The sequence below is a fragment of the Elaeis guineensis genome, chromosome 3, assembly GCF_000442705.2.
Source record: "Elaeis guineensis isolate ETL-2024a chromosome 3, EG11, whole genome shotgun sequence".
Taxonomy (NCBI): Eukaryota; Viridiplantae; Streptophyta; class Magnoliopsida; order Arecales; family Arecaceae; genus Elaeis; species Elaeis guineensis.
In genome coordinates this window covers 109,111,938-109,133,483 of record NC_025995.2, presented here as the reverse complement: position 1 = coordinate 109,133,483, position 21,546 = coordinate 109,111,938, and the positions used below count along the sequence as shown (strand labels likewise).

General features: G+C 37.9%; 2 protein-coding genes across 4 annotated transcripts; one reads left to right on the top strand and one right to left on the bottom strand.

Annotated features, from left to right (window-relative positions):
- Positions 1-5,794: 5,794 nt before the first annotated feature.
- Positions 5,795-7,955, top strand: LOC105041541 (uncharacterized). Its single transcript, XM_073253291.1, has 3 exons — positions 5,795-6,092; positions 6,174-6,403; positions 6,885-7,955. Exons 1-3 carry the CDS (start codon positions 5,891-5,893, stop codon positions 6,927-6,929), a joined length of 477 nt encoding a protein of 158 aa, XP_073109392.1. The 5' UTR covers positions 5,795-5,890; the 3' UTR covers positions 6,930-7,955.
- A 4,790-nt stretch (positions 7,956-12,745) lies between these two features.
- LOC105041022 (bidirectional sugar transporter SWEET2a) lies at positions 12,746-16,987 on the bottom strand. Of its 3 annotated transcripts, none has more exons than XM_073254334.1 (7): positions 16,705-16,987; positions 16,453-16,612; positions 16,131-16,347; positions 15,887-16,045; positions 15,619-15,738; positions 15,350-15,479; positions 12,746-13,150 (listed from the first exon to the last, which is right to left on the bottom strand). In XM_073254334.1, the coding sequence occupies exons 2-6, from the start codon at positions 16,497-16,499 to the stop codon at positions 15,366-15,368; spliced, it is 657 nt and encodes a 218-aa protein (XP_073110435.1). In that variant the 5' UTR covers positions 16,500-16,612; positions 16,705-16,987; the 3' UTR covers positions 12,746-13,150; positions 15,350-15,365. The 3 variants fall into 3 exon arrangements, with proteins under 3 accessions (XP_073110435.1, XP_010916113.1, XP_010916112.1); XM_010917811.4 differs by having other exon boundaries at positions 12,746-13,191; positions 16,453-16,489; XM_010917810.4 differs by having other exon boundaries at positions 16,453-16,489; positions 16,705-16,985.
- Between the last annotated feature and the right edge of the window lie 4,559 nt (positions 16,988-21,546).

Here is a 21,546-nt window from a genome sequence, read left to right as displayed (position 1 = left end):
CACCCGATTTCAGGGATCCAGGATCAGAGGGAAAGATTTGTTTGTTGCAGAAGTCGCTGTAAGGGCTGAAGCAGTCGCCGAGGTAATGGTACAAGCGGTTCGACTCCTATGTGCGCAGCATTGGACTTTTCAGGTGCGAGTTTGATCCCTGTGTTTATGTTCAGTCTCTTGAGGATGGTTCTAGGGTGTTCCTACTCTTGTATGTGGATGACATGCTTATAGCATGCAAGAGTAGGAAGATTGTGCAGGATCTGAAGGCATCCTTATCTCGGGAGTTTGAGATGAAGGATTTGGACCCTGCAAGGAAGATCCTAGGCATGAAGATTTTCAGAGACCAAGCTCGGAGGGTGCTGCATCTATCTCAGGGGGGCTACATACAGAAGGTCTTAGAGAGGTTTGGGATGAAGGGAACAAAGCCGGCGGAGCTGCCACTTGCCGATCACTTCAGACTCTCGAAGACCATGGTGCCACAGACTGAGGTGGAGGCTCAGAAGATGGAGACGGTCCCTTATGCTTCAGGAGTTGGGAGCTTAATGTATGCGATGGTCTGTTGTAGGCCAGACATCGCTCATGCAGTGAGTCAGATTAGCAGGTTCATGACGCAGCCTGGCAGGGAGCACTGGAGAGCTCTGAAGTGGATATTCAGATACCTGGTGGGATCAATTGGAGTTGGCATCTGCTACGGACAGCGAGGAGGTGCAGTGGGACACTCTAACATGTCCAGAGAGGCTCAGGGGCTGATTGACGGTTATGTAGATGCAGACTTCGGTGGAGATGTGGATACCCGGAGGTCTACGACAGGCTTCATCTTTAGCCTGTATAGAGGTCCTATTTCTTGGAGATCGAGTCTGCAGCCTATCACGGCCCTATCCACTACAGAGGCGGAATACATCGAGCTGACAGAAGCAGCTAAGGAGGCAATTTGGCTGAAGGGTTTGTTGACGGAGATGGGCCTTACTTAGGAGGCCATTAGAGTGCACTGTGACAGCCAGAGTGCACTTCTATTAGCACAGAACTCAGTCTATCATGCAAGAACAAAGCACATCGACATTCGGTATCATCGGATCAGGGAGCTTGTGGAGGATGGCGAGGTGGAGCTGGTAAAGGTACACACCAAGGAGAACCCAGCTGATGCACTTACGAAGGTACTTCCACGGGACAGCTTTCAGAGATATGTTGAGCTGATTCGACTGATGGACAGAGTGGAGCTGGTTGAGGCCTTGGGACACCAAGGTGGAGATTGTTGTGATCCAGGTGGTGTGCCCAAGGCCCAGGGGATCAAGGCTAAGGCCAAGGTCCATCATTCATGAGGGCTTCATGGAGGCTCTAGGGCTAGTTAGGCCCTAGGTTGAAAGGCTGTGGGCCTTTCGGGTTCTTGAGATCTAGGTTATGTGGGCCTCAAGGGACCAACTCTTTATGGGTCAGGTCTGGGCCCAGGATAGGTGAGATTAGGTCGAGTCATGGGTGTACATGGGCTTGAGTTAACTTAATCTCCCACAGAGTTGGTCAAGGGAGTTTTGTGTTTGGATCACTTGACCCTATATTTATATATACATGCATTGTATAGGTTTGATTAAGCCAAAGAATACGAAAACTCTTTCTTCCAAGTCTCTCTCTCTCTTCTCCCTCTCTCTCCAGCTATTCTCCATGCCCCAGGAGCAAGAAACCCTAGGGTTTCTTGCCGCCAGGTCCCAAAAAGGCAGGAGAAGCAAGGCAGGCGCTAGCCCCTCCCCCTTTGTGCCGCCAACTCTTTTCTCTCTTCCCCTCTTGCAGTCACCCAAACATCAGGTCCAGGATCTGGAATCTCTTGAGAAGAGGTTGATACAAGTTCCTCTCAGATCTGGAGTTGATCTGAGGTCGTTTGAGGCGCGGGTGAGATCTCCATCAGCAGATCTACAGGAAAGGCTGCAGCAGGACAGATCTATAAGGTCTGGTTCTATCTACCTTCTTCCCTATCTAGAATACCCCGATTCGAGATTTACGAATTGGAAGACCTCGGTCCAGGCCTGATCTAGTTGGGTACCAGATCTTTGATTTTTTAGAGGTGATCTTAGAAGCGTTCTTCATCTGGAATGAAAGGCTGACGAAAAAGACAGCAACCAGGCTGATTTCGTCAAAGGCCTTTGATCGAGTCCAGAAGTCTCCAGATTTGTTCGTTACTGGTTCCGTTGCACCCAAGATCTGTGGGAGGAGCCGGGATCGTGCTCCAATATTTCATGCAATAGATCTTCTTTCGCAGCATGAATCCTAGGATTGTGCTTTGTATAGTTTCACAGTGCAATATCTGCTTTGTGATTTGTGCTGATGGAAGAGAGAGATTGGAGAGCTTTCAAAACAATGTAAGTCATGATCTGATGGTTGACATTGTGCATGAATATCAATCATTTTTTCATGCAAAAGATGCCATCCGAATCCAATGAGAACTTGGATTCAAATTCACTAGCTTAGCCACATAAGATGAGTAACTCAAGTACCATCCCTCAAAAATGATCAAGACTGCGGCAATAATAGGACTAACAAAATATGATCCGATCCGTCAATCTGATTCGTGTTCGACCCATCATAAACAGATTTAGATTTAGGCTAAATGGGTTCAGATCATAAACGGATCGATTCATTTAACCTGTTTAATAATTGGATCGGATATGGATTTTAGATATCTGACCCATTTAATCCGTTTAATATTTAGGTTGGGTTGAGTCAGATAATCCATTTAACCTATTTCTGACCAATTTAACCCGACATGTTTAATCTGTTTAAAAGCTGTTTAATCTGTTTCTGACCCACTTAACTTGATCTGTTTAACCTGTTTAATCCGTTTAACTTGTTTAACTTAATTTGACCTATTTAATAAATAGATTAAATGGATCAGGTCGGATTATCTATTTAATAAATAGGTCGGATTCAAATTTGAATTTTTGATCCGTTTAATAAATAGATTGGACTTGAGTTGATCATTTTCTGATCCGACCTATTTATGACCCGATCCATTTATAACCGATCCAATCCGTTTGTCACCCCTAGGCAACAACCACAACCAGTTAGGCTTCTTAAATAATCTCACATTCCAGAAGTATGACATATATATGCATGTCCTATCTAATGATTCTAAGACCGAAATCCTTCGTTCCACGAGCTCTTTATCTTATGAATGAGAATGCTATTTAATCACTATTGTTATTTGATGAAAGTGCCACTAATAAGAATACCTAGGTGGAACACGAGAGAGAACACCATCAGCACTTGCAAGGTCATCATTGAGATTTGGAAGGGCATTTACGCTCGATACATTTTTATAGGAAATCCCATGATCCGAAGCATTGACATGGCATGTATACATTGAATAAACGCAGCATGCTGGTGAAGCATCATTGACTACCAATAAATAGGAAAAGGTCGATAAAAAAGTGGACATATTAGTGCTTGGGTAGCGCGTGCTGCACCATGGAGTTGGAACTGCCAGAAATAAAGGAAGAGCTAGGTGGGAGGATTTTGACGTGGAGCAAAATCGGAAAAGTACCATTGGGACTGATTTTTTTTATTATTTTTCTTTTGACAAACCAAGGAGATTTCTGTGCTTACACGCAGAGTCACCAAGTTGGGGTTGATTTCAAACACCCCTAACCACAAATGAGATTTTCCTTTTTTTTTCATAGTAGAAAAAAAACTAAGGATCCATTTGTTTGAGTGTAATCTAGTATGGAAAAAATGTTTTATATCAAATTAGTATGTTTGATATAAAAAATAAATAAAAGAGATGATAAAATAATTGATGAGTTATATATTTATTATTATGAGAAAGAAGATAAAATAAATATCGCTAGATATTTGTTTTTCCATACTCGATTACCAATGAGAGGTAATCTAAAAATATTTTTTTATAATAAAAATACACTCACTTATATTATATTAATTATGTTAATTTATATTTTATCAATATTATATTAATATAATATAAAAATATTAATATATTGATGAATAATATATTTAAATAATAATATATTTGATATATTAATATATTTACTAATGAATATTAATTATTAAAAAAAATTAACAAATACGTATTAAATTTACAATAAACTTAATATTGGATTTATTAAAATATATTCATAATAAGAATATATTTTTAATGTATGCATAATTAATTTAAAAATATTTATTAAGTTCATGTAAATATATTTCAATATTCAAAGCAATCAATATTGATATTGTTTATGTAAGTGTGCTATAAATAATCAATAAATAGATTCAGAAGAAAACTATTATAATTAGCTGAATTATTTATTCAAGAGTATTATTGAGAATTTAGTAAAATTTTTATATAAAATTATCTCTAATCAAATATAGTAATCTTTTTTCGATATCATTTTTCAAAATAATTTTTTCACTCATAATTATTTTTTAAATAAATAATTTTTAAAAATCATCAGATTATTTTGTAATCTAACATATCCCAACCAAATGAATTCTAACTCTATAATTTGACAACCCAAATAAATTAGAAGCTTCTAAACTCGATATTTGATACCATTTAACCAACCACTATATTTTAAAAGCTTAAATTTTTAGGTTCTATTGGTTATTAAAATTAGAACTCCAACTAAAAGCTGATGCCACAAAAATTTTCGTAATATGTTTCATTGACCAGTCTGCAGCTCAATTGACCTCTTGGTGGACATGACCCATGAAGCATAATACCTAAGAAAATCCTCACCAACCAAAAATATTTTAAAAAATAAAATTATCTAAAATAGATTATCTCATATCTTAACTTGGAATTTGGGATTATTGGACTCATTTAAGTCTTGTTTCCTTTTACTAAAAGATTAAACATACCATGCATTAAATTAATTTTGCTACTTATTTTTTTAGTACTATGATGATAATAATCTTTAGAAGAGTGGTGCCAACGATTGGCCATTCCGCCACCATATATAGCAAATTTCATTTGAAAGAAAAGAGGCATCCTTTTTTGTTGGAGCACAAAGGATCTCTCAAGCATTTATTAATTTTTTATTCTTTTTTTTTCAATTATGGAGAACAATTGCAGGTGCCACCACTCATCATAAAGAATTGGTTTTCAACTATCAACAAAAAGCAAAAAAAAAAAAAAAAAAAAAAGAACTGGTTCATGAATCACCCATGTCAATTATTTGAGCATGGTCTCCCCATGGCAGCCTGTTCATGCCCCTCCTTGCCGCAACACGGCCTACGCTTTGCCCGGCCAAGCTCTGGAGATTGCAGAGGCTAATGCAAATGCATCACCTGTACAATTCACATTAGACCTAACTCGAAGTCCGATTAAAAATAAATGGAGTTTAGGCCCGAAATCTGAACCATGATCAGCTCTAATCACAGGTGGTGCCATGCAACGTCAGAACCACTCTCTGTGCAATCGAGTACACATTCTTCAAGCTTTGAGCACAGACTGCAACCCCTGGGCTGTTCCCAGTTTGCTTAAAACGGTCGACCCGAACCTTAGGTTCGCTACCACCAGTACTGGATTCACAAGCAAGGATGGAGAGACTTCGTACATGTGAAAGGAAAGATTGCAAGGCAAACAACATCTCATGCGATTCCGAACCAAGCTGAAACAAATCAGAGCAGCTATCTCCCGTGAGCGGACCAACCCCACCCTTCCAAAACGGTGCAACCCCAACGGCTAAGTGTTAACAAGACAAATGCCGAGTGGCCCACATACCGAGCATTCAGGTCCGCGGCGACGCTCACGGGTCCCCCGCACACGAAGGAAGGCCCATTTATTCTTGGCAAAACTTCAAAAGGACCCAGCAAAACAGAGCACCAACATACCAATCCCAACACGCATTTAAAACCTACCGTCCTCGATCAAGAATCAAAACTGCTGCTGCCAAGCATCAAGCAAGCAACGATGGGCACTCGTAGTGATCCCACATACCAATGGAAGCTATGTTCAGCACAAGAAGCTCTGCTTCTTTTGATCTTTGCTGCTGTGGCCATCGTAGGACTTTGTGCATCGGCCACCCTTCGGAAGAAGAGGATTACCACTGAGACAACAACTGCAGAGCAAGCGGATGGAGTTGTTGAAGATGCTGACAAGAATGAATCCATCGGTAAGTCGGCAGATGAAGAGATTGTGTCCAGTTGGGGAGTGATCAAGAAAGTTCTGATAAACTCATTGCATTTGAACGAAGGGACAAAGCGGGTGGTGTTGGAGAATGGTGGAAACTCGCAAGAAGAAATGGAGATCATGGATGACCGAGGAGGACCAGAAGGATGCGAGAACACTATGGGGTTGGCCGTCTGGCAGAGGAGGATACTAATGGGGGAGAGATGTCAGTTGCCAAAGTTCAGTGGTCTCATCCTCTATGATGAACACGGGCGCCCCGTCCACAACAGCTCCAACAACGACACACCGCATCAGGTGAGCATATTCTTTTCGCCCTGATCATTGTAGTTAGGGCCCATTGCTGCTGTTCTTTTGTTCTTACTCAGGGGAATGACAAATCTGCCATGCGACATACTTAGAATATGTAATAATGTCCATTTCCATACCAAGTTCACAAGGGATGGATGGAAAATAATCGCTGAAACAAAGGATTCTATATATGTTGGAAGCGTGCAGTCATCTGAGATTAAAGTAGGCAAGTAGTTCTAAAACTAGTGAATTCACCAGCATGAAAACAGAAATTTTTTCCTTTTGGATGTTATGTTCTCCAATTCTAAAACTGTGATGGATGTATCCTTGATCTACCAGTGGCTCGCAGATTTTTGCTTGATGCTTTGCATCTTTTTGCATGTTAAATGTAACTAAGAAAGTACTACATGTCATGCTGGAATTAGAACAGAGCAAACAGAGCAGAAATAGCTTCTATACTCAGTGATTAATTCTCGTGTATCTGCAGGTAAAAGAAACACCAGTTGTGACCACTCTTAAGGACTTGCTTTAAATTCTCGTTAGCTTATCAGCATCCTCGAGTTGCAGAAGAAGAATAAAGTTCTTGAGCTGTAGAAGATGAGTATATCCATTTGCAGTAATTAGCACATATGGTATTTCTTCCATTAGTGTTCAAGTGGAAATTGACTGCTGCTTTCATGGAATTTCTTATTAATTTTATATTTGTAATATAAGCATCACTAAGAAAAAGGTTGGATAAGGAGAGACATAAATGGTATATGCAAGCTTGTAAGAGTTTAAGACATGCAAAATCATTGTTCATTCTCTCATTTTTGCTTTTCTATTGATATCACATAAAGGATTATAAGCATCAGGTTGCTGTTAATGTTTAGATCGAGAAAGTTCCACGCAAACTGTGATTAAAGAACATTTGGATGATTAAGAATGGCTGAGAAAGCAACAAAGGCTCTGTTTGGCATCATTTACGCTGCTATCCTTTGCTTTTCTTCACTCTTTTCTGAAAGCAATAAATCTTTGCTACCAAAAGCAGTAAAGATTTTACAAGCAGTTTTAAATAGAAAATATTTAATTATACAACTTGTTCAGTCTAGTTCTTTATCTTCTTGGACTGTTAAAAAAAAAAAAGCAATATCACGCGGGCCCTAAATTTTTGACTTGGCAAAACAAACAGGATGTTACTCTAAATTCTGCATGGTGACATAAAATTTAGCTGTTGATTCAGTTTCTACATCTGGCTAGCTCAATACAATACCGATTACAATGATGACTATGAACACATGGAAAACAACTAAGTGTTATGAAACTCTGTTGATTTTATGGTGATAAAGGACAAGTTTTGAAGCATCGCATGACGTCTCCAAGATTTTCTTCAACAAAAAATCCACCCATCGAGATCGAAAAACATAGATAATTTCACAATTATATTCTTACATAGATTGTGTAATACCCAGTCTATTTGGGCCTTGGAGCAGGCCCAAAATCTCAGAAGCTCAAAAAAAAAAAAAAAAAATTTTGAAGAAGACTTCCGCAGGGAGTCTCCTTCTTCCTCCCGACTGGCTCCTAATCGAAGTCAAAAATACTACTAGGGAGGAGTCAAACTCCTCCCTCCAGCTCTATTTAAAGGGGAGATCCCTTCTCCCTTCTTTCCACCAAAAAATCCGGAGCGAAACGGTGAGGATCGCCGAAATTTGCTCACGAAAGCCGTCATCGTGCTCACCTCAATTTCTCGCCAGAGACGTCACCGAAGCTCGAGGTAAGCCCTGGTTTCTCTCCCTCTCTCCTTCCCTTTCCTTCCCATACCAGTGTGCATGATCGCCAGCGACCGGAGTCGTCGGATTTTGTTGGAAAAAAGTCCTCTGTTACACCCCTCTTTCTTTGGCTTTCCGGCATCGGTGGTCACCGTCGACCACCGGTTTGGTCTCTCCGGGCCACGAGATCGTCGTCTCTTTGTCGCCGGCCAATGCCGTACCGGCTGCAGCCCCTGATCGACGGACCAAAGAGGGGACCACACGGTCCCCTCTTTATGCCCAAGTGAGCCATGGGAAGAAAGAAGAAAAGAAAAAGAAAAAGAAAAGAAAAGAAAAGAAGAAAAAAAAGAAAAGAAAAAGAAAAAGAAGAAGAAGAAGAGAGAGGATTTTCTCTCTCCTCTCTCCTCTTCCTCCCTCTTTTCTTCTCTTCGCACTCCACTTTCTCTCTCTATTTTTTCTCTCTAAAATTTTCTCTCTCCTCTTTTCTCTCTCTCGAAGACCTATGGATCCCATATCAAACCATCTTTTCTCCCTCTAGGGACCTATGACCCTGAATCGATTTAGTGCCTGGGGGGTTTATCTAACTGATCACTCAATCAACCACTTTCCATTATTATTAAATTTTATTAATATATGGAATGAAAATTGACCCTATTTTAATATTTTAAATAGGATTATCTGATTCATTTAAGGAAGAATAAAGATCTAGGACAATTGAAATAAGTGGATCTTACACTCTTTATTTATTTTTAAATCTCCATAATTTTCATGCATATGATCTTTTATTAATGAAATCATATTTTTCATAAAATAAAGATTAGCATATATGATATGAAAAAGTATATTTTATTATGAGTATTGATTTCATGAATATGTCTTATAAAAATAGCATGGTTATGAAGTATGAATTTTATGATTTTACCACCTATATATATATGTATGTTTTAAGAAAAAGATATAATAATTTCAAAGGCTCTCAGATAGCTATGAACGAATCCCTTTAGGAAAGTCGACATCTGGAGCTAGCATCCATAAGAACACAGGTCCTGCCAGTGGATATAAAGTTGGCATAGAAAATATGAATTTGTCGATTAAGAATACTGATCCTGTCACGGGTATAAAGTGACCATAGCACGAATATCTATGAGCAAGATTTGAAAATATGATATAGACACATGACAAGAATGATTTTCAAAATATATTTATGAAATATTCATAATTTATGCATGCATGATTGATTTATCATTTATTTTATTATATGCTCTATAAAATATTTTATTTTATATTATCTATTATTTTTTAAATATAATATTATAATGAAAAACTTATGCTGAATTCGATAAGGAAGTGTAGGTTCTACTTACTGAGCTAGTGTAGCTTATATTCTTTTTATTTTTTTTTATTTGTACAGAGAAATAATTAGGACCGACAAAGAAAATTCAGATTTGGAGATCTGCGATGCAAGCTTAAAAATTTTATAGATGAAATTTAGTTATATGATGATCACGAACTTATAGTAAATAATTATGAATTTTGAGATATAGATTTGTATTTGATTTTAGATTTAGATGCTCTGAATTAATATTGATTTAATTATTTGATGAATAATAGAATTGAATCTTTTATTTGATGAATTTTAGATGATTCTAATGGATTGGCTTTGTGTTACCGTAGGCACTATCCCTTGGTAACATGGCCATGTTATGTCATAGATTTGGGGCATGACATTTAATAGTATCAGAGCTTAGGTTATGATCATTGGGGATTATGATATAAGTAATTAGGATATGATAAAATGGTATCAGAGCTTAGGTTATGATTATTGAAGATTATGATATAAGTGATTAAGATATGATAGAATAATATCAGAACTTAAGTTTAAGATCACTGAAATTATGAAGTGATATCAAAACTTTATGTATGATCAATAAGATGTGATAGAGTAGAGTATGATGGATAATATCAGAGCTTAAGATTATGATTATTAAGGACGTGATAGAATGATATAAAATTTAGGTTATGATCACTAGAGAATATGACTTAAGTGGTATTTGAGCTTAAGATTATCATTATTCAGGATTGTGACTTTAGTGATATTTGAACTTGAGGCTAAGATCATGAGGAACATGATAGATATAAAAGAAAAAAATCAATAATTTGATTTCGAATCAATAGGTATTATGATGAAATTTATGCATAAGTAGCATATGATATCTATAATAGAATTGATAAGTTATATCTTGGATTTCAGTTAGTAGGGTTGATCTGAGTATGAGAAGTGTTGACCCTGAAATGAAATGGGAGGTATTGATATGTTATGTTGGGTATATTCGATGACATTGGAATGCTAAACTTATATAGATAAAGGACATGATAATTTTGTTAATTTTGATGTGCTATACTTAAGAGATAATAATGACAAAAAAATTTAAAATTTTGTACTAAGTTTTATATGAAATTTGAAAGTTGGATCTATCTTTGATTGATTTAACATACAAAGATATTTTTATTTTTGATAGACTTAGATAATTTGGTAAGTTGAGATCAGAGTGCACAACAAAAGCATGGTGGTCTAAATTGATTAGAAATATTAATCCTTTAAATCAAAAGATATTATAGAATACATTAGTTGTAAATAAGGAAGAATTTTATTGATAATAAAAAGATACTATAGATCTTAATCTAATCTGATCATAGTCCGATAATTTTTGTCAGTAGGTTATTTTGTTGTAGATAATGTCAAAAAGAACCCTAGATATCTCAAATAACATAACTTAATTTCGATGATGAAATTATTTGAAGGGGGGAGAATGTAATACTCAGCCCATTTGGGCCTTGGATCAGGCCCAAAATCTCAGAAGCCCAACGAAAAAAAAAATTGAAGACTCCCGCAGAGAGTCTCCTTCTTCCTCCTGATCGGCTCTTAATCGGAGTCAAAAATGCTGCCAGGAAGGAGTCAAACTCCTCTCTCTGGCTCTATTTAAGGGGGAGACCTCTTCTCCCTTCTTCCCACTAAGAAATCCAGAGCGAAACAACAAGGATCATCGGAATTTGCTCGCGAAAGCCGTCACCATGATATGGACACATGACAAGAATGATTTTCAAAACATGTTTATGAAATATTCATGATTTATGCATGCATGATTGGTTTATCACTTATTTTATTTTATGCTCTATAAAATACTTTATTTTGTATTATCTGTTACTTTCTAGATATAATATTATCATGAAAAACTTATGCTGGATCCGATAAAAAAGTGTAGGTTCTACTTACTGGGCTAGTGTAGCTCATATTCTTTTTGTTTTCTTTTTGTTTGTACAGAGGAATAAGATTAGGACCGGCAAAGGGAATTCAGATTTGGAGATCTGTGATGCAAGCTTAAAAATTTTGTAGATGAAGTTTAGTTATATGATGATCACAAACATATAGTAAATAATTATGGATTTTGATATATGGATTTGTATTTAATTTTGGATTTAGATACTCTGAACCATTATTGATTTAATTATTTAATGAATAATAGAATTGAATCTTTTATTTGATGGATTTTAGATGATTCTGATGGATTGACTTCATGTTAGCGTGGGCATTATCCCTCGGTAGCATAGCCGTATTATGTCTCGGATTTGGGACGTGACAGGTTGGACAGCTTGGGGTTAAAAAATCAAAACAGAGCAAAAGTATTTAATGTGTTAGAATCAGCCATATCAACTTTATGTCACCTCTTCCTTGATGTCGAAGAGTGTGATGACAAGGTACCATCACAAATCTGCATTCAAGAATCCTTGTTCAAGTTACTTTTGAATTTGAAATCTCCTAGCAGGGATCCTAAGCTAGGTAATGTCAGGTGATGACCTTGCACTGCATCATGAAACAATTAAACAAGACTTCTTCCTTCTTGTTCTTCCCCTGTAAGAACAAGATCTCTTGATGACAATAGGATGATTGCACCATACTTTATCAATATGGTTACATTTACCTTTCAACACTACATCAGATGAACCTTTTTTTTCCTCTAATAACATCCTTCAGCCATTAAACTAAGATGATCATAAGTAGTAAGAAGTGATTTCAGAGGCTTTAGATTGGAAACTGTTTTTCCTTTGTATTTGTCTCGAATATTTTGAGTACTTAGAATTCTCATAGATATTGGGTCTTTTAAAAAACCCAAGCAAAACTCTAATAAAAAGATAATAAGGTAAGAGTTAATCATGTGCTTCAAGAAAAGAATTTTTCAATCATATGAATTAGAAATTTTTTGAAATTTCAATCTAAAACCTAATTTTTCATAGCTTGCATTTCAAAAATATGCAAGATGGCAGAAATATGTGGTTTAGGACTTAGTAGTACCATGATGAGCACCTTAATTTTATGAATAACATGATGAGAACCTTAAGTTTATGAATAAAAGTTATTCTGTTAGTAAGAATTACATAAAGCTATCAATTCATAAGAACACAAGCTTTCCAGAGGCCTTTTCACTGCTCATTCATTTTATAAAGTTCAACCTGAAGAAAATATCTGAAAATCTATTCATATTGGAAGCCTGTAAGATGCAATTAACAAAATTTCCAGAAATGGCCTCTGTGTACTGGACACTTCAAACACCAATAAAACTCCATTTTATTAAATTGAGCAAATAATTAAGCATAAATACATGTTGAATCCACAAACAATGTTTCCTTATGTAAAAAGACATTTCAAACCTTAAAAAAAAAATGAAAATTCAATATCACAGATGCAAATACAATACTGGTTTTGAGTGGCTACACAAGACAAAACACACCAGCATATCTTCATGCCTTGACCAGAAAAATTCTGAATCAGCAGAAATGCTTGCTATAGTCTTCCATAAGTCTCTTAAAATAAAATTTTCCAGCGTATTACCTAGGATTGCTCCCAATATTTGAAGACAAGGAGTCAAACTTCACCACACAATTGTCTCCATATAAAAGGTAGAGCTCATAGTTGGCTGACTTCTTAGTTCAGGTACAACCCATATATCTGATCCAAGGAGAAAGCAACTGCTTCAGTGCACCATAAAACTATGAATATGAATTGATGTTAGAAAGGATTGGGGAAAAAAATCAACATCTAACAATTCAAATAATATTCAAAAATATATTTGTTACGGCAACTATAAGCAATAAAAGTCAAGAAAAAAACTCATTATTCACAACATCAACTGAAACTGTTCATGGGCTCTATGCCTGTAAATCTCTTGAAACTAGATTCACTACAAAGTTTTAGGAAAATTTTAGAAAACCTAATTTTATCAATTTTGTTAACGTTTATTACTACATCTGCCTTTTACCTGGATGTCAATGAATACATTTCAGCTTCAATTTTCATTAGTTCTCCAGGGAACATAGGATTTTCATGCCATAGCTTTAGCTACGCCCACAAATGAAAGCCTAACAAGGTAAACAATCTAATAGATCATGACCAAATTAGCAGAGATTCTTCTGCTATAATATGTATTCCTGGAAATCCTAAATGTGGTCAATTTTATTGCCAGATATAAGATACTGCTTTATGGTGCATCATACTATAAATTGCAACTTTACTTATTATGCATCTGTACTTTTTGACATCTAAGAACGGCAAGTCGATGGATCTAGCTCGTTTTTGATTCATGTCCTCATCCGTAAGCAGCAGTAATTTATCGCTTGTTTATCACTTGTAATTGATGTAAGAGTGTCCCCTTTTCTCCTTTTTTAATCCTAATTCACCTTAAAATAGATATACAGATGCTCTCAAGGGAAAAAAAATTCCGTCTGCCAATACCTATTCATGGATACAATATAATCGTGTTAGGGACATTGGATTAATTGATGCATTCACCACCATATAGTTATGAATTTGTTCCATAGTTTTTGTCACATTAAGTACTTAGAGGTGAAAAAACTAGGAAGCTTCCATGAAAAGTTTTAGTTGTTATTCAATATTTTGATTCTTGACAGAGCACTCCGAGCCGATCAGAAGCTTACAAGTAAAATCTGATAATAAACCAGGCTGGAAGGCTAAAGACTTTCTAAAGAAAATAGAAAATGTACCTGATATTTCAAAAAAATAAGAAAAGATTAAAGAGCAGGAAAACTTTGGTAGAAGAACTATGAAAGCCTACTACTTAGACGAAGGTAGATAGGCAAAAAGTACCCTCAAAACTTAATCCACGCTCGACAAGTCTAAATGAAACAGGGATTGAAGTCTTTCTGGAATTAGTGACTAAAACAATCTTACTTAAAAATAAATAAGCAATTAAGCTTTAAATCAATAAGCTGAAAATCGGAAAAGGCTACGTTTTCAATATATAAAAAGTGTCTAATCTGTTAATTGAATATAAAACCATTTCAGCGATACTGTATACATCTCTGGAATAAGAATACACCTTCTTCTATTAAAACAAGTCAAAAAGTGCAGTTGTAATGGATATATATTCTTCTGGTAGCACAATTCAGAAAAAAGCTTATATTTAATAATCTTAATATTTTAAGGCAATCTGTTATCGCATATAATCACACAAACTCCTGATTTTTGAAAGATAAACCCTGCATTTTTGTCTCTCTGTAGAACATGGATACGGACATTTAGGCAGAAGAGGTGTATATATCTACCAAAAGGTGTATGCATCTGCAAATATCCTTGTTTTGATCAACCCATCATGGACAAACTTGTCAACTGTGGGATTGTGAATTTGATCCTGGAAATGTTTACTGCCAGTAACATTTTTTTTTTGTCATCAAAGACATGACATACTCTGATTATAATCTGAAACAACATCACTTTCTGGTAGTAGAAATCCACATGCCCTTTGAGGAAGAATTTGTTATATATAGAAAGCATGCAGCTCAATCTCCCTATGAGGAAAAGTTGTTGGTCTTGTTTTCCAAATAAGTTAACGGTAAAACGCACTCAAACTAAATTAGACGGCCTCCCTAGTTCCAAAATTGAAAAAGATGCTGCAACTTGTATATCTACTCTACCCAGTGCAATTGGTTCTTGCACCGATTTAACAATATCTGATAAATAACTGGAAAAATTTTAGCATACAGATGTCATGAGTCTGTGGAAATGTTTGGACACGATAAAAGAGATAAAGTGAATATATAATATGACCTTCAACATATTCTAATCACTTTGAATATAAAATCAACTAATAATAAAATAACTACAAGAATATTAACATGTTACTAATCTTACCTCTTTGCCACATGCATCATTCACATGATGCTAGCAGTGGTAATCTACAATCGCTGCTCGATTTCCTGCTGTAGTAGGCATAGAGCAACAACTGTATGACCCCAAGGATTGTTCCAATCCCATTCGGAACCTGAAATTCAAGAGCAAGAATTAGTGGAAAAAAATAAAAGCTACTTCCAAATTGTCTGTGCTATCTTTACTGTAGTAGGTTCCAATGTGCTGTAAAAGAATACAACAAAAACTGAAGAAAAATACATCAAAACTCTTACATATATGAAAAAGTCATGCTTCAACATTCCATATGCAAAGAATGATATACTCATCAGGAAGGTCGATAGAGAAAGATAGAAAGGCATGAATTCGACACTCCCTGTCCGGATCACCAAATTCTGACAAACCAAAAGATCAGCACTCATTAATCATTATATATATATTAAAAAAAAAAAAAGAAGAAGATCCAGAATGAAGCTATATGAATGAAAACAATATCCTAGTATAAAGCAAGCAGCTTATAGATCAACTGGAAACAGAACATACAATGATGAATAATGGGGATGCAAACATGGAAATGAGAGAGGCGACACTCAGATATCCAACAAACATCTGCCGTCTCCCGTCGTCTAACAATTCGAGGCTAACACATATGACAAGAGCGAAGGCACAGAAGACCGCTATCAGAAGTCCAGCCATCTTCAGCTGCACACAATATCGGAGTGAATCAATTACAGCAATAAACATGAGAAATGGAATTCCAAAATGGAAGAAAGACAAAAATTTGTACCTTTTTTGTCTTATCGGCATATTTAATAAAGAGAGCAACATACACCAACTGGAAAATAGCTCCAATCGAATTGACGGTAGCAACCAGGATGACTCCATGGGCGACACAGGGCAGTCCATACCAGAAGCAGATCAAGCAATTCAGGAGAGAATATATGTACGGAAGCCCTGAGAACTGCTCGGTGGAATGATTCTTGGCGATCCTTTTGAACGTTGGTCTGAAAAAATATGATACGAAACATGACATAAGGTCGAGATTATGGAACTCTGCAATGCAACAACCGGAACAGAAGGGGAAGTTGGGGTCTGGAGTTTAGACTCACATCGGTGAGATGAACAATACAAACGCAAAAAGATTACCTGCAAGCATACAAAAGAGAGAGAATTAATTGGGATTCCATTTCAGTTACTCTGTTGGTTGCCATGTCGTTTATCATTTATGAGAGTGGAGATTCCCTAAGTGCTTGAAATCCCATTTAAATTCTGGCAGCAAAATGTGCACCAAAATAGCAGAGCCACATCAGATCACACCAGGCATCAGAGAGAGAGAGAGAGAGAGAGAGATTAACACATACCAGCAACTCCAGCAGCCTCGCTGGAGATGGCGTAGAGAGCTGATGGTGAAACCGGAGGAATCATCAAATCGTCGGTAGGAGCTTTAGCACAGGCGAGTCAAACAAAACCTCCTCCTCTCTTCACTTTTCTTTTTGTAAACTGCTCTCCACCACGCAAGTTGGGAAAGATACTTATCATGGATGATAAAAATTGTGGAAAACAGAAAAGAAGAGGAGAAAAGTTCAACATGAGAAGCGTGCCACTACTTGCTGGTGTCCTCTCGAATCGGAAAGCACCACCCACAGCTTCCTGCCCTCTGCCGTCTATATCATTTTTTTCTTTTTTTTGCCATGTATAGGAATATCAAAACAAAATGATGATCTCTTTAATAAAATTTGCGTGGCTTCTTGACTTCTTTTATTTTCGTTAAAATAAAAAATCAAATATTTTTTTGTTGATAGGCAGCCTTTTTTTTTTATGATTATTTATAAAATATAATACTTGAAAAAAAAATAATTTTTACATACTTGTTTGTTCATTTTGATTGCATATTTTTTTCAAAAAAAATTATTTAAAATATATTTTTAATAAAATTTTAAAATATTTTTTAACAAAAAACCTTAATTTTCAGTTAAGATGACTTTTCGATATTCGATATAGATTTTTTTAAAAAAAATTAAACTATTTTTCGATATCTCTATCTTAAAAGCTCCAACCAAACTGGTCCCCATATGGTGTTTTGTTTCATGCCGACCATATGGAGTTGCTGTCGTTTCTGCAGCCGCTTATTCTCGACCATATCTCCAAAAGATTGATTCGGTCGCCGTCCTACCTAAGCTGACCCAAGTCTAATATTTTAAATTGTATCATAAAAACTTACAAATCTAATATTTTAAAGAACATGCGGCCACAACGCGTGTACCCCACAAGCCCCCGGATTCATCCTATGGCGGTAACAGCACCAACTTTTCACCTTGGAATGGAAGCTAGCCGCTAAATTTCGCTCTCCCCCTCCCTCCGACAGTCCTACTACTGTTTAAGATTTGGGTGAAGGATAAATCTGATCCCAGTTTCGAACTTTGTGATAGTTTCAGTGGACTTGCTATGTAGGTAAACCCAAGATACCAGGCATGGCGTGGAGTGTTAATTGGGTTTGAGCTTGGTTTTGAATCGACATTTTTGATTGGGATATGAATATGACCAAATCTGACTAAATACCGGTTTGTTAACACCTCTAATCATAATATCACGAAAAAAACAGGAGTAAGTGATTTATTTGAAAATGTGATCTACGATATCCTTGTACCTAAAAATTGTGTTTCCCTTTTATCGATCCAAAAATCAAAAAAAAAAAAAGAATCTCACTCTCATTACCAGTTTCTACGTTTCTCGCGTGATAAAATGTATTTAGTTAATCCTATGGATAAATAAATCATGCAGCCAGCCACACGATAATATTAACGTAAAAAAAAATTATTAGATAGGCTCATTTTATTATAAACAAAGTTAATAAAAAATCTACACATCAATTGATTGTTTATTAATTGCTATTCATGATGGATCATAATTGCTTGTGAGGTGAAAAAGAAGCCGATCAAAACCCACAAAATACTCTCCAAAACAAGGCCTATGCATGCAAGGTAGTTGACGTCTGGGTGTCAGCTGTGTGAATTTACTACAGAGCAGCCAAATAACATAAATGGTTACACGACCCAACTATATCTTTTGATTCTTTTCTTTTCCTTTCGAGGAAATATGGTGGTTGACGAGGGCTGTATATTTCTGCACGACAAGTTGTCCCGAATGAGGGAAACTTACTGACCAAAACTACTGGTCTTAGAAAGCTGGCGGCTTAAATTGATTGACGGGGCACAGCAAGCTGATGGTCGCCCTTAATACGTGTGGTGGTGATCGAAAGCTCTTAGCCAGTGGACCAAATGTGGTCCCGAGGAGCAGCTGTGGTCATAGATGGACCGTAGCCTTCCCCATTGTGGTTCCTTTCAGAAGAACGGGATATCCTTCTTCGCTCCCACGTAGGATTCTCTCTGTCGTGGCTGTGGGCTGCACATCCATGCTCGTATCTCCAGCTAAGCTATGATCAATTACGTGTACCGGCGCATATCCACCAGCGAACGAAGTTTTGATGGAGAAATAGTCCTGTGCATATCGTGGTCGTCGTTGCACCGTGCGCCACTAGAATTTGCAAAGTCGACATTTTGTGCACTTTATTAATTTCTTCTCCTTCTTTAGGTAGTAAACAATCGATCCATCTTTTTTTTTTTAATTCCGGTTGTAATTTTTGCATAAAAAAATGATCGGTCATATGAACCATTAGATCGTACTTTGCACAGTTTTCAAAGCATTCTAATCTCTTCTTTCCATCCATCAGCACAAATCACAAAACAAATGCGTGTTTTGAAAGCTATACGAGACATGATCCACTGGTTCATGCCGCAAAAGAAGATGAATCATCCTTTCATGCAGAAGATACAACCTGCACCCAATTTTTTTTCAAGGAAGAGTGTTATGCGGTCACAATTGATGCTGCAATCGAACAGGCTGGGTTTCAGGTTGTAGAACCACAAGCTGGGCTCGCATAGTTTGCAGAATGGGCCTAGATTAGAAATTTGATAAAATTGAACAGGACCAATTTTGAGCCCATCCCAGTCCGTTAACATGTCCTGGGTTATCAAGCTCCCCAGGCCGGGCCGGGCCGGGCTCCCTCTTAAGTTTTAAGATCGGGTTGGTTTTAAGACTAGGTCCCATGCGGCCCATGACACTCCTACTTGGCACTGATCCCTCGATAAAAAAAATTCGTGTTATCCGACGCATTCGATGGATCAAAAAGCTGGACTGGAGCCTTGGAGAGGAAAGAGGCTCTATGTTTGAATCTGGATGGTGATGCTCTGTTCATATCTTGTCAAATGCATATTTGGTCAGTTATCAACCAAGGAGTCCTGAGGATTAGCTTTTTCAGTCTTAGATTGTTTGATTCAAGCGGACGGAATATCAGATTAACTAGTATTGAACTATGTTCTTTATAACATCATAGATGGAAAAGTAATTTTCTAAAACTTCACAAGACAAACGATTTGAGAGATTCTTTGTGCTTATAAGACAATCTCCAATGCACATGTTACTTATCAGAGATCAATATCCCGAGACAGAAAGTGAAAGACTATAAGCCTTAGTCTGCACTTAGGTAAACTGCTTTTAGGTATTTAATAAAAGCAAGTTTTCCAATTATTTTTCTCGTTATCAGCAAGATCACTAAAAGCTGCAAGGTGGAATGCCAGATTCTGTCCTTTGCAAATGATATCTGAACCAAGTTATAGATTCAATAAAAAAGGCACTTCGACTTCCAATTGTATTATAACGTTTGCATTGATCAGAACCTAAATTAATAAAGCAAGGAAATTCAGATTATTTTCTTTTTTAATTATTAGAACAACCATACCTGCTGAAGCTGGACTGGGAATTGGGAAATGGTGAGCCATGGCAATGATTGTCATCAAGGACAGTGAATTCTGCACCAACCACGAATTATAGGATATTTATTCAATGAAGATTAGCGGCCAAGCAATCTGTGAGCTAATTATTTGAGACGTAAGAGCCTCTACATGGAGAGACATTAAATTTCCAGGAGACAGGTCGAGAAGATCAGATTTCTCAGAAAGGTGAAGCACTCAACGTAACGCATCCCTGATCAAGGCAGTCTAAGTAGGCCATACATGCTGAGATTGTTAATAAGCTTTGTTGGGATATGCCGACCGATCCTATTGCCGACTCATCAGCACCGACCCGTCCTCGACGCCGATTCAACTATGGGTCTCGATCCCGACCATCCGTGACAATCATCCGACCGACTTCGTCCGACCGACTTCACCCGACCGACGGTGGGCAACACTGACGGTGACTACCGATCATGTCCGATCGAGGCGGATCGGCCTAACGGGCCAACATCGCCCGTCGCCTCTGATCACCTGGGATCCGATCCTCTGTGACTGACTTCCTATCGGGTGGGACACCACCGACTCACCGTCGATTTGGATGCCTGACGTCCCGCCTCTACAGATCCTTCTAGACGCCGAATGAGCGGCATGGGCCGCAGTCCTATCAAACAAATGCCGTACCAGCGTCAGAGGGCATTGTCCTACCAGGAAGCCTGGGGCGCTGTCCTGCCAAGGACGCGAATTAATTCCTAGGACCTGTCAGCTTTGTCAACGACGTGACAACCTCCGGTGATTTGACAACTCTCCAGTTATCTACATCACCGACGGCGGGGCCATACCACCTCCTACTATAAATCGGGGAAGGCAACAGTGCTAAAGAGATTTTTTTGAAAACTCTCAAGCTCTCCCTCTCCCTCTCTCTCTCCCTCGTTGAGCTCCCTTTTTTCTTTTCGCTGTTGCCTAGTCTCCTCTCTGACTTGACCGTCGGAGGGTCCCCGCCGGAGCCGCCTCCGGTCAGTGCGGACTTCTTTTGCAGACGCACGTTCCCGACAACCAGGGGATTGGCCGCAACAGATTGGCGCGCCAGGTAGGGGGCGGCGGAGATCCCACGACTTCCTGCTTCAGGGATTATAGCCCCCACGAAATTCGAGATGACAAAGACAAGAGCTCAATGGTCGAGGGTCACTGGATCGGCGAGGCGCTCTTTCCGCTGGAAAGAGGCCTCTCCCCCACCCTCTGCGGCGGAACCCAGCTCTCCGCATCCCGCAGTAACCACGGAGGCACAGATCGCGGCTATCGTGCGGCAGATGACCGTGCTGATGGATGCGATCAAAAGCCTTCAGCAACAACCGATCCGGCTGCCGCCTTCACCGGCCGAGCAACCGGCGGCACGTCCGATACCCTCCAAAA

Excerpts from the sequence above, each read along its gene's own strand:
- LOC105041541 (XM_073253291.1), top strand. The coding sequence starts at position 5,891 with ATGGGCACTCGTAGTGATCCCACATACCAATGGAAGCTATGTTCAGCA. Across the intron at positions 6,093-6,173 it reads TGACAAGAATGAATCCATCG|GGACAAAGCGGGTGGTGTTG; the intron begins GTAAGTCGGCAG and ends ATTTGAACGAAG. Across the intron at positions 6,404-6,884 it reads ACAACGACACACCGCATCAG|GTAAAAGAAACACCAGTTGT; the intron begins GTGAGCATATTC and ends GTGTATCTGCAG.
- LOC105041022 (XM_010917811.4), bottom strand. The coding sequence starts at position 16,768 with ATGATTCCTCCGGTTTCACCATCAGCTCTCTACGCCATCTCCAGCGAG. Across the intron at positions 16,490-16,704 it reads CGAGGCTGCTGGAGTTGCTG|GTAATCTTTTTGCGTTTGTA; the intron begins GTATGTGTTAAT and ends GTATGCTTGCAG. Across the intron at positions 16,348-16,452 it reads GTATTGTTCATCTCACCGAT|ACCAACGTTCAAAAGGATCG; the intron begins GTGAGTCTAAAC and ends ATATTTTTTCAG.